Below are 12,503 nucleotides of genomic sequence, written 5' to 3' on the forward strand. Positions count from 1 at the left end.
AAACCAAAAAAAAAAAAAAAAGTTTTCTCCAAAGTGCAGCATCCTCTCCCAAGAATGAGAGCCACTTCCAAGTCTGGGTGGTTTAGAAGGTCCTGTTGACCTTTATTACTTTTGTCCACCATGCTTGCGTTTTGCAAGAAGGACGCTCTTCATTCTAATTTTCTAGTGCATTTCCTGAAACTCCTGGAGATCTTACTGCCTGGCTGGCAATGTGACCTGCTCTAGACAGGGAGCCTGAATTAGATTCCCCGGCGTCCCTACTTGGCACCATCTGATTTAAGCACCAAAATCTTATTTAGGATGAAGCAGAAATCAAGCACACACACACACACACACACACACACACACACACACACACACCTTCCACAAAAGTTAAGCTTTTTGAGAATTTTCTTGACAATTGCTCTGTTACCTGTCTATGGGGGGGATCTAAGGAGAATTGGGTTTCAATTCTGGTTCTGCCACTGTGACACAGTACAACTTCAGCTGGCTTTTAAGAAACCATCAGATGGTCTCAGTTTCCTCATCTACAACATGAGGGCAGTGATGCCTAACCTTATAGGGTAAAGCATCATCTGAAATGATACAAAAGGGCCTCATGCAATGCCTGACAAGTAGTAGATGCTCAATGATAGCTCTGATATTGCTGTTCTGATATTATTTCTTGACTGGGGACTGGGTGAACACATCGGTTTGTGTGATGGCCCCTGAGCCTCAAGAATCTGAGCTTTCATCTTTTTCTTCCCTAACGGTGAGGTGGTTGTGTTTCTCATTTCTTTTCTCTCAAGGATGAACACTTTTGGGCTTAGCAGCAAAAGTTATATGTTTATATGTTCCTCAGAGAGAGAGAGAGAGAGAGAGAGAGAGAGAGGAAAAAAATCCCCAAATCTCTGAACCAAGCTATCCTTTGGGACAGAGCCTTTCCAAAATAAATTATGAGCAGAGGAAAGAAGTACAGCCAATAAATGTGCAAATTCAGACGCTCCACCAGCAGACGCTTGGTGACTGTATCTGATTGGTCACTGCTCCCCAAAGGCAGCTGGGGGAGGAGAGATGAAGCTGAAGGAAGGAAGTAAACTAGCAACGGAGTCCAGTAGCTTTCTTTGCATGACTTACCCTTGCTTGTATGCTTGTTCCTCTCTAGCTGCTTCAAAAGCATAACACATTTGAGACCTCAAATTATTGTGCAGCCCCACTCTTAAGAGCCTTCTTTGCCGTACACTGTCACCTGTCACACACACACCCCCATCACCACCACCGCACACCCCTCCACTCTGGAGAAGATCCTGCAGCTCATCTAATAATCTATTGCCACAGCCTCATTTCAATCTCCAAGAAACTGCATCCTGGGAGAGTTGAGCCATTTTACAAAAACCTGCACCTAGCTAGTAAGCCACAAAACAAGGATTGGAGCTCAGGCCTCCCAACCAAGAAAAAAGAACAAACAAAAGGACTTGAATGGAGCTACCTCCGTATCTAATGCGTCTTCTCTTTCTACTTTTAGTTTTCAATTGTTTTGCTTTGGGATCGAACTCAGAACTTTGTACTTGCTAGACAGGCAGCAGAACCACTGAGCTAAATCCCCAGCGACAGCTTTCCATTGTTGGAGGGCAGTTTTGAACTTCATCTGGTTTAAAACTGCACTACTAGACCCTTGAGACAACCTGTACCGCCTCGCTGTTTCAGCGAGGTGTCACCAAGTCCCACTTACAGCAGCCAGGGACCCGTTCACTTCCTTCTTGTCAGGTAGTTTGCCTTGGGGCTCTGTGTGTCAGCCTAAATTCCAAATACAATTCAAACACAGGCATGAGAATTTCACTTGAAGGCATTCTATATACTTCATCATTCACTGGTTGCAGAGTTACTTTCAGATGTGGGCCTCCCTGGGGCATTTTAATATTATGGATGCATTTTGTAAAACTTGATTCTACACGCATTTCAAGAATTTCCCCGTGGTATGAAAAGCACTAACATTTTTTAAACAATACAATTGCTTGCTTTTTGTAAAGCGCACGGCAATTCTAATCTAGCACAGCTACCTGTAAAAACAGCACTTAATAGATGCTGGGGGGGTGATAACCAGATCATATTACACTTAGTCCATTATCTGCCCCGGTGGTAGCTCGCTTCCCAGCTTGCAGTGCAGCCCTGTTCTCAGGAGCCTCCTGTGCTCCTGCACGGTCGCCTATCTCGTCCCCCACCCCCACCCCATCACCATCACCACACGCTTCGCCACACACCGTTGAGGCTCTGGGCACAGGGGGCCTTTGACAGCCCACAGGGTGAGAAAGAGCCCTGGGGGACAAATATTTCCCAGGCTAAGATCTACGCCAAGGTGGCGGCTTCGCCTCTATGGAACAGCTGCTCGGTGCTCTGAATTCTGGTTTGACCTTGGAAGGCAGGGCACGCCAGGACGTAATCCCTGACGCCCCCTGCTGGTTCCCAGAGCCGCTATCCGGGCAGAAATAAATCTCCGGACAAGTTTTTTCATTTCTTCTTTTTTTCTCCCCCCCCCCATTAAATTTACTGGTACATTTAAAGCAAACAATACAGTTACATTTATCATTGGGATCTTGTACCGCTACATGATATATCTTGATTCTTATTTTTCCCCATACCCCTGCCCTCCCTTCACCCCCTTTACCCTTCCCTATTTACAAATACTTTTCCATTTTTTCCTTTTTTCACATCTTTTCCCTTATTTTCTTTCCCCTCCCCTTCCCACTTCCCCTTTAGCCATTTTCTTCCTATCTCACACTATCAATTATACCATTTTGTTTCTTCCTTTTAGTGTCCATTCTTTTGCTGCTAAGGGGTCACACTGCAGATTTTAGATGCTCCCATGGTATGTATACTGGGTGACAGGGCTAACAAACAAGAGGGTGTTACTGTTTGCCCAAAAACTAGGAGGGTGAGATTCTGATGTGACAATAATTGCAGAGGAGTTGAAGGGATGGGACTAATGAACCTTGAGAGCAGACAACTGGGGAGGTGAAGACCACAGGCATAATCACCTCCCAGGCTGTGAAGACCAGTATCTATTTAAATATTGACTCTGGGATGGCATGCCTTGAGGGCTCTGCAGGGAATGTGGGGTTTTGCACAGAAGCCCTTCCCAGGGGCATATGTAGGGTAACTTCAGAAAGCCACAGTGGAAATATGACCTGGAATAGTCAGAGGCCCTGGATTGCCAGAAGATGCCCATCTGTGGCACTAGGGCTGTGATGGAGATAGCCACAGACTACCATGAACCTAAGCAAGCAGAGGGTAAAGATTGAGAGAGGCAGGCACACAGCAGCCCAGGTGGTCTGGGAGGTTGGGACCGGGTAGGAAGTTTTAGGTGGGAAGCAGAGCCACAGATTCCTGAGTCATCACCCTGATCCTGTCTGGAATCATGTTAGGAACATGTTACCACCTCTTGCCCCCAGCCCTCTAAATCCTCTTGCTAGAACAAATCTGAGTTCCTCACTCAACCATAGGAATTTGACTTCTTAACACTGGTGCCTGAGTGGTATTTCTTTTCATTAAACTTACTTATTATATTCAGAAAACGACATGCACACTCAGTGTGCAATCCTAAAAATTATATAAATTTAGGGACTTGCTGAAGATCACAAAGTTTACACAGACAACAGGGACTCGGGCTCCTTATTCTTCATCCAGTAATGTTTCACAACCCCTCCTCCTCACACCCACTCTAAACTATCTCCCCCATGGTGGTAGACTGTAGAACCTATCACACCAGCCAACAGAGAAAATGATGCTGAGCAGGGAGCAGTTGTCACTGGGACTTTAGTGGGCATCTAATAGCCTTCCCCGCCCTGCAAGGCCTGCAGAATACCTTTGCTGTCTTATAAAAACCATATTGGGTAGTCAATCATAGTGGTGATATTAGCAGTCCTGAGGGACCTGGATGAATTCAACACATCTTCTTCTGGCTAACAAGTGATGACCCCCAGGTACCTCATTCACAATTTTCTGGGGTCACCACTGCAGTGGTTTACAACAGCAGGAGTCAGTTCTGGATTCTTCCCCATACCAAGGCTCAACAGGGAGCAGATTTGAGAAAATGTCTTCCTGGGAACTGTCAGGTCTAATGAGAACAACTATGTCACACTTTGGGATAAGAACTGTATTTTCTAAAGAGGTTATTTGGCTGACATTTCCTATGAAAAAGAGTTTCACTTCATTGCTGACAGGGGAAAGCAAATTTTTAATCTTCAGAAAGGAACAGGGTACAGTACATACGCCCCAGCCCCTGCACAATCAGCAACAGATCTCAATCCAAGTTTATTGTTAATTGTTGGTGACATACTTTTTGTCATATCCATGTCTTTTGATGACAGTTGTTAATTGCAGTAATCAGATAAATAGCCAAAGAACTGCAGTAATCAGGTTTAGGTAACTGGAAATATATACCTATAAGTTTCATCTGTATCAGTCATTAAAAATGTTCATGTACAAATATTGGCCTTATGTGGGTTTCCCGCAGTTTTCAATTACAGGTCATGGGAGGACTTAGGACTTGGGATTAAAGAAATTTAAAATTCTCAAATTAGACTGGGATTGCGTCCACCAATTATTCCCAGCCTGCACCTTCAGCTTCTCCTTCTCTGTTACATCTCGTTTATGAAGCAGGTCACATCACTTTCCCAGCCAGTGTGCACACACAGCATTTTCTGGGTGACCATTCTTTTCTAGATCTCATTCCTTCAATGAGCCTGGTTCTTATTCTGCAGAAATCCTTTTCCTTTAGCTGTACAACAAACTGTCTAAACCCAGCAGAGGTTTTGCATATTCTTTTAGGGCCTTTTTGCTTTATTTAGCACTGGTGGTCACTTCCTCCTTGAAGCTCTCTGTCCTCTGCTTGCGCTTTTGGTTCTCATTCTCCTCCAGTTCTCTGTGTTTTTCATGGGCTACCCTTTCCACGTTGGCCCCCCAAATTTGGAATGTTCCTGGGCATTCTCTTGGCCATCTCTTTTCCTCACCTGTGTCTGCACATTCTCCCTAGATGGCTGCAGCTTACTGGCCTTCAGCTTCCATCTACAAGTGGTTGACTCTCAGTTTTGTGTCCCACATCTTCCTGCTTGTCACTGACATCTCCCCTGGCCTGGACACCTCACAAACAGAACATGGTCACCTCTAAAACACACTGTCACATTATCCCCTAAACCTGCTCCTCCCAGGCCTGCACCTCCATCAGTGGCTCTCCCAGCCACCCAACACCAGGCTGTGACTGGAAGTTACCCTTGACTCTTCCCTCCCTGGTCCAGCCTCACATCCTGTAATGCACCAAGTCACCTTAAGTCACCTTGTAGATAACTCTCAGCTTGTCCCCAAGTGCAAGCCTTATCATTTCCACCAGAACTGTGACAGAAGCTCTTAAATAGTGTTGCTATTTTAAGCCTCATAACTGTGGAGTGAGGTTTCCAGGATATAGATCTGTCCCTGTTCCTTCCCTGTCTTTTGCAAATAAGGCTTACCATGACTCTTTAAAATGAAGTCCAGAGACTAAGTGCACACCATGATGTAGTTTTTTGTCTTTCTGGCCTTACCTCATACTACTTCCTGCCTGGTCTGGACCCTCCTTTCTGGCCCTGCACTTGTTCTCCATGATCCCTTTTCTTCTGGTAAGATTTTGTTTTAGTGCTGGTTCTTCCAGAAACTTCCATGACCTCCCTTCCCCCACTTCTCCTCCATGTCTTCATTAATACTGTCTCCACATTACCTTACAATCCTGAATACTCACACCCACTGTGTGCTCCTTGATAGAAGGGCTGACTTTTCCATCTTTGTCCCCAGTGCCACGCTTGGGGCCTGGCAAATGGAAGTTGCACATGCATGGATGTGTGCACTCACGCACACACACACATACACACACACACGGGGCCACGGATTTGGCTTTGCAGCCTGCCTTGCGAGCACAAGGGCATGAGTTCAATCCCCAGCACACACCCCCAAAAGAAACACACACATAAACACAGTGTTTGTTGGATGAATGGATATTAGTTGGAAAAGGGGAAAATATACCCAAAGAACAATGTATTAAAAACAGCCAGAATGGGGCCAGAGAGGTAGCTCAGTGGCACCATACCTGCCTCACAAGTACAAGGTCCTGAGTTCAATCCCCTGTACAAAAAACAAAAACAAACAAATAAACAAAACAAAAACCAGCAGGAATAATTAATCTACCATAAATTTTCATGAAAAGAAAAAGTCTGGATTGGACACTACAATTTTATATAAAACACAAGGATTATACTGTAATCAAAATGTCATATTTCTTCAAATATAGAGGGTCATGTGTTTTAAATAAAGCCACAAGATTCTTTCTAAAAGCAAATCGGTCCAGTCCCCAGCCAATTCAGAATATATATGTAAGTCAAGCCAAATTAATAAGAGAAAACAGTTCCACAATGACCCCTAATCCTATTAACAGAATTGTCACTCTAGGTTAGTCATTGAAGAATAATGTGCCCCTGCTGAGCTATACGATTTAGTTACACCTGGTGTTTGTCTGCTGTGTTGAGAGCATCATTCATTTTGAATAAAGATGAATATAGAAGAAACTCTTCATAGAGGGATCTTTAAACAGTCACATTGAAAGCTCCATTAGAATTGAACTAAAAAGTTGCTTCCTAAAGAAATAATAAAAAAGATTCTTGAAGCTTCTTTGTAGCCTCTTTCAGATTAGAGCTCTTGGGATTGCTCAGCAGGGTCTGAGATTCAGAACCTTCCTGCTTTGCAGCAGCTGTTTCTGGTGTCCTGGAAGCCACCCAGTCTTCTTTCCCTCCTCACTCTGCCCCGGTTCCATTTGCTCCTCCTCCTGGGGTCTTTTAAAGAGCAGTGAACTGAATGTCCAGAGGGACGTGAGGACAGAACGAAAGCATTTTGGGGACTAGTATATGTGTGTTCTGCAGCCACAGTTCCAGTGTGTGTTCCCCAGCCAGTCCCCTTTCTCTCTTAGTCCCCAAGCCATCCTCCCTGTAAGGCAGGTGGAGATCACTTCCCCTCCACATGTGGGAATTCCAGCTCAGACAGGGAAAGAGGCTTCTAAGATCACACAGCCTGTAGACAGCAAAGCAGAACCCGACCCTATAGGATGAGTTCCCCAGCTAGGCCATTCTGATAGTCATGCTGGGTTGACAAGGGAATCATATTCCTTACATGTCTTCATCACTCGGGGTCTTGGTTTCCTTAACTGTAAATGAGAAGCTTGGATAAGTGAGCTCTAGGAGCTTCTTGACTCCTTTTAAGAAACACATGCAAGATATGCATAGTTGGTGCCCAGAAATTCCCCTTCCATGCAGTCCTTAAATCAACATTTAAAACTGGTGCCTTGCCAGGTACAGTAGCTCATGCTTGAGATCCCAGGTACTCAGGAGGCTGAGGCAGAAAGATCACAAGTTTAAGGCCAGCCCTGGCAACTTCGCAAGACCCTGTCTCAAAAATTTAAAAGGTGGGGGGTGGGGCTGGGGATGTGACTTAGTGGTAGTGCATTTGCCCAGCATATGTGAACCCCTAGGAGGTTCAATCCCAGTACAAAAAAAAAAAAAAAAAAAAAAAAAAAAAAAAAAAAAAAAAAAAAAAAAAAAACACAAGAAGAAGAAGAAAACGAAAATTGCAAAAAGAAAAAGTTTTTGGCTGATTATTCAAAAAGATAAATCCATGGCATTTGTCCTTTTCTGAGTGGGTTGGGGACATGACTGGTAACTAAGAGGAAGGACAGCAATAGGAGCAGCAGAAGGAGCAGTCAACAAGCCCAACATGGGCCAAGCCACACACTGGAATCAACTGGAAAACTTTTCAGGGTGGCACCTTACTCAGAACCAGGACAAAGAGAAGTGACTTGTGACAATTGACTGCTGAAGGCAATGACCACATAAACATGTAGACAGCGGCTCTCAGGAGCACCGACCCAGAAAACAGCATGCTCCCGAGAGTACACTGAGTTGTTCACCTGAGGAGTTGGGTAGGGGCCACAGGGCAGGTCTCTGAGGCCTGTCCCAGTAAAGGATGGAGCCATGACTAAGAAATCTGCAGGCCAGGACCTCAGCCAGAGACACCTGTCAATCCTCATGCCCCACTACCCTGAGAGATTAGGATGGGCCTGGCTAGGGAACTGGAGGGCGTGGCTGGCTGGCTAGCTTCTCCTCCAATTGAGGGCCTAGCGCCAAAAGTGAAAAGAATGTTTGCTCTGTGAGGAAAACAGCCTGTGGGGTGAAGATGGGAGTCGTCCCTAGAACAGAGGTGGGGTGGGCAAGACAGCAAGTCCTCCTGGTGGGTCTTAACCCCCACCAGCAGGATTATCCAAAGCAAATTCCCCACCCACCTCTGAAGATCATCACTTCTTTGGGGAGCTCCTATCAGTTGAATGCTTAACAGGTTGCAAATAACTCAATTATCATCTAATTGATCCTCTAAGATTCTAAGGCATACAATACAAGTCTCAACTTATAGACAAAGAAATAATATTCAGAGAGGTTGGGTAAGGTGCCTCAGGTCCCACAGCCTAAAGTAGTAGAGTTAATGTTCTCACTCAAGTACTATGACTCAAGCCAGTGCCCTTAGCTCTAGGCAGTTCTGCCCCAATGGGTGTAGAAAAACAGAAGATAGCTATGAAAACAAGTACTTTAAGGAAAGTGAAACAGTACTTACATATTTGCCTTGTATTAAGATTGTTACAACTCCCTAAATCACTGCACAAATAGGTTTTGTCTTTATCTCCATCCAGAAGATCTGCTAGATGTTGAGACAGAAAGGAGAGCAAGCTGCAGCTGGTCTTTAAGAAATGTAGAGCAGTGGGTCTCAGACCTGGGCAACACCAGAATTACTGCGAGGGCTGGCTAGGTTGAGCTCAGCCCACCCAGAATTTCTGAACCAGCAGGACAGTATAGGGCTTGAGAACATGGGAAGCTAGCAAGGGCCCAAATATGCTGATGCTGCTGGCTCAGGGATCCCTCTTTGGTAGAAATTGGGGCAATTAAGATCCCTAGTTTGAGTTGTAAAGAAAACTGGAATCTCAATGTTTGATCTTCCTGGGAAAGTAGCATTTGGAGAAAATAAACCCCAGAGTTCCCCTTGAAGAAAGACAGCATTCCAAAGCTTCTCTGGAGGCAGCAGGGTGCTCAGGAGTGGCTTTGCTAAGGTCTCTCTTGGAGTAGGAGAAAGGAGAGCCTGGTCTCTGGTGAGCAGAGAAGGCCGGGGCTTTCATCAGCCCTCCACCTGCCTGAACCTCCAGGCCCACAGCTGTCACTCTGTCCAGGGTCAACCCTGGTGCCATGCACAGGGATCCCACTACCAACCAGAGGGCGGTACCAGAATTCCCAGGGTGGTCTTTTCAAATCATTACATTTGACTTGGGGATGCACCAGAGAGGGCAGATATCTTCATTATACAAACTGAGCAAAGGACCCAGTAAAGTCTTCTTTTCCCACCCCTCCTACAGAAATACCCACAGAATGATCAGCCAGGAAAGCAGCCACTAGGATAGATAAATAAAAAATAAACAGAAATGCAAGATTGGCTGGGAGCCCCTGGAGATTAACTAATTAAATCCACAACAGTTGGATGAGGAACTAATTAATCCGTTAAGCACTTGAAGGGTCTGAGGCCTCAGCTAAGTGCAGGGAGAGAGAATACACACACAGGTCTCCTGAGGTCTTCAGGGAGGCTGAGTAAGGATCATCACCCTCTAGGGGTGCATCAGGAATCCGCCTCCCCAGCTGGAGCCACTCTGCTGGGGACCCTCATAAAGGAGAGCTCTGGGGAAAGTTTGTCAGGCTCCACCTCACCAACCGTCAGCTAGAGAAATAAGGAGACACCAAGGGCAAAAGATCTTGGCCTTCAGGTCCCTCCAGCTGGCTTTACACATGGGGGATGCCACAGGAACCTAGAATCAGCTCATGTTTTTTTCTGGTCATTTCTCTTCACATCCAGGCAAGGGGCATTCTGATCTTCTCTGGGTGTTGGCTTCCACCTGGGAACTCAATGGATGCTTCGGTCTTCTGTAAATCAAAATCAGTGATCTGGTTAAGATGATCCTTTTACCTTTACGTGATTTCAGGAACTTTGTTTACAAATGTGTGGCTTGTCACAACCTACAGAGGTGGGCCCTATTGTAGGGTTTTTTTTTCCCCCTATCTTTATCTTTTCTGATACCATTTAATTTTCTGTAGTACTGAAACCCAGTTCACCTCCTGTTACAATCTGATCTCCAAAAATTTTTGAGAGCCACCACCTGGGAACATTAGCTACTACAGCCCTTTCCACAGGATGTATTTCTTTACATTATTCTCTCATTAGGAAATGGTGGGCTGTATAGTCTAAGTACAAAGAAATCCCAGTGACCAGGCAGCATGTACTAGGAAACCCATTTTGTGGCTGAAACAAAAACCCATTTTGTCTCTGGGCAACCTGTTGCTAGTGCCACCATACAGTGTGCCAACTGGAGCCTGGGTCCTCATGCTTCCCTTAACACACGTACTGTGTGCCAAACCGAGACCCAGACACTAACTGGGTAAATTTGTGTTTGACATGATGCTGAGTCCCCAGAGAGCTCACAGAAGAAAAAGAAGAGGAATGGTTAAGCAGAACTTGTCACTCTAGCATGACGAGTTAAAATCATGAAGCCCTGTCCAGTCACTGTCAACCCAAACCCCATTCCCTAGAGTGGATCAGTCAGGACCCTGGGATCAGCCAGCATGAGGCTGGCAGGCTCTGCAAAACTTGCAAAGCTGCCCTGCAGGGGAGACGGGGTGACTGTCCCAGCTTCAATGTGCATCAGCATTGCAGAAAGGGCTTCCTGACACCCAGGCCATGGGGATGGGGTGGGGGGCAGCACCCAAATTTCTTACCCAGTAGTTCTGAGGTGGGCCAGAGGATTTCTTTCTAACAGGCTCCTAGAGGATGCTAATGTCATTTGTCCATTTGACCACAGTTGGAGAACTAACAGGTTAGAAGGGTGTGGTCAGCCTGAGGTGCAGCAAAGGAGGAATCTCCAAACCCAGGACTCTGGCCTCACTGGCTGCCACCAGGACAAGGCTATGATGTGTGGCACCAAACATGTCATTAGCTTCGTTCAATCTCAATAGATCTTTATTTTCCAGCTGCTTTTACGTGTTATTTATTTTTTCATTTATTTACAGTTAGTTAATTAATTGGTTGATTTTAGAGTTATTTCTGTGTGTGTGTATTTATTTTTCACCTAGAGTGAAACGGATGAGACTCAAATCCAGATGGCTGGGGATGATGTGGATTTACCTGAAGATCTTCGGAAAATGGTAGATGAAGATCAAGAAGAGGAAGAAGATAAGGATTCTATTCTTGGGCAGTTACAGAATCTCCAAAACATGGACTTGGATACCATAAAGGAAAAGGCCCAGGCCACCTTCATGGAAATCAGGCAGTCAGCGGAGCAGAAATGTTCTGTGATGTGAGGGGCAGGTGGGTTAGGAGAGGGAAACAGCCACCAGCAGGAAGACCTGGTTCCTGGGGGACACTTTGGGCAGCATGTATTCTAATGTAGTGAACACCATCAGCAAAACCATGATGATAATGGTGTCTATAAACACACAGACAATAATTTGGTTATTCTAAATGTTTCTGGAAGAGCATCTAGCTAGCCCCTGCAGCAGGAAACATACTTTCCTTTTAGTTACAGGTGTAACTATGAAATTTCAACCATAAATCATGATGCAGAGCACATATCTGCCTAAAGATCTTTAGGACAACCAGGAAGAAATAAACAAAAGCACATGGCATTTCCTCTCGAGCTCTCTTCCTCAGAGGGCAGCATCTCACTGTATGTAACCATCGGCAGAATATCAGGTCCTACAGACAAAGATGTGGAGGGGTGGGGGTGTCCACCAGGAGCCACAGGCTCAGGCTCCAGGGCAATCGGAGGTTACATCACCTTGTGCTCTCTGCTTCTTAATGACGATGATGAGGCTAATCATATTTGGCTCTTGGACACTTCTTAACCGAAGGACAGTAGTGGAAATGTGGTCAAAGATGAGAAATGGAGCTGGAGAATTGACTTCTCCAGCACTATGATTGGACATCATCACTACTCTGTCTGGCTTGAGGGAAGTAAAGGGAGAAGAAGAAGGACCACTAGGAAGGCTATTGCTATTTATGAGATGAATATAACTCCTCTTATTCGAACTTGGTAATAGCAATGAGAACAAAGGGGGGTGTGGTGGCACTGGCTTCTAACCCCTGCACTCAGGAGGCTGAGAGGATCGCTCTTGAGTTTGAGGCCACCTGGGCCTCATAGTGAGTTCAAGGCAAGCCTGAACTACAAAGTGACACCTGTCTCAAAAACACAAAAAAGAAACAACAAAGAAGTTAAATCAAGCTTTCTTTGTCTCTGTGTTCCCTCTCTACTTTTTCTCCTTTCCTACTCTCCTTGTATTTCCCTTCTTTCTACCTCTCCCCTACTTTCCTCTCCTATCTTACCCAATCTCACCACCTTCCAACAAATCACACTGGCATTCTATGCT

The 12,503-nt window shown here is 45.4% G+C and overlaps 1 protein-coding gene across 2 annotated transcripts in view; it reads left to right on the top strand.

Annotated features, from left to right (window-relative positions):
• Positions 1-11,697, top strand: part of Cplx4 (complexin 4) — a 19,138-nt gene extending 7,441 nt beyond the window's left edge. The window contains exons 2-3 of one of the 2 annotated variants that reach the window (XR_776244.1): positions 2,792-2,845; positions 11,211-11,277. Coding sequence is in view for 1 of the 2 variants with exons in the window: in XM_010603378.1 (XP_010601680.1) it covers positions 11,211-11,438 (228 nt within the window). In the remaining variant the exon portion in view is untranslated. Of the gene's footprint in view, positions 1-2,791; positions 2,846-11,210 lie in introns of both variants that reach the window. The other variant, XM_010603378.1, reaches the window with a different exon arrangement.
• The last annotated feature ends 806 nt before the right edge of the window (positions 11,698-12,503 follow it).

Source organism: Fukomys damarensis, unplaced genomic scaffold (assembly GCF_012274545.1).
Source record: "Fukomys damarensis isolate Sample0158 unplaced genomic scaffold, DMR_v1.0_HiC HiC_scaffold_30, whole genome shotgun sequence".
NCBI classification, from domain to species: domain Eukaryota; kingdom Metazoa; phylum Chordata; class Mammalia; order Rodentia; family Bathyergidae; genus Fukomys; species Fukomys damarensis.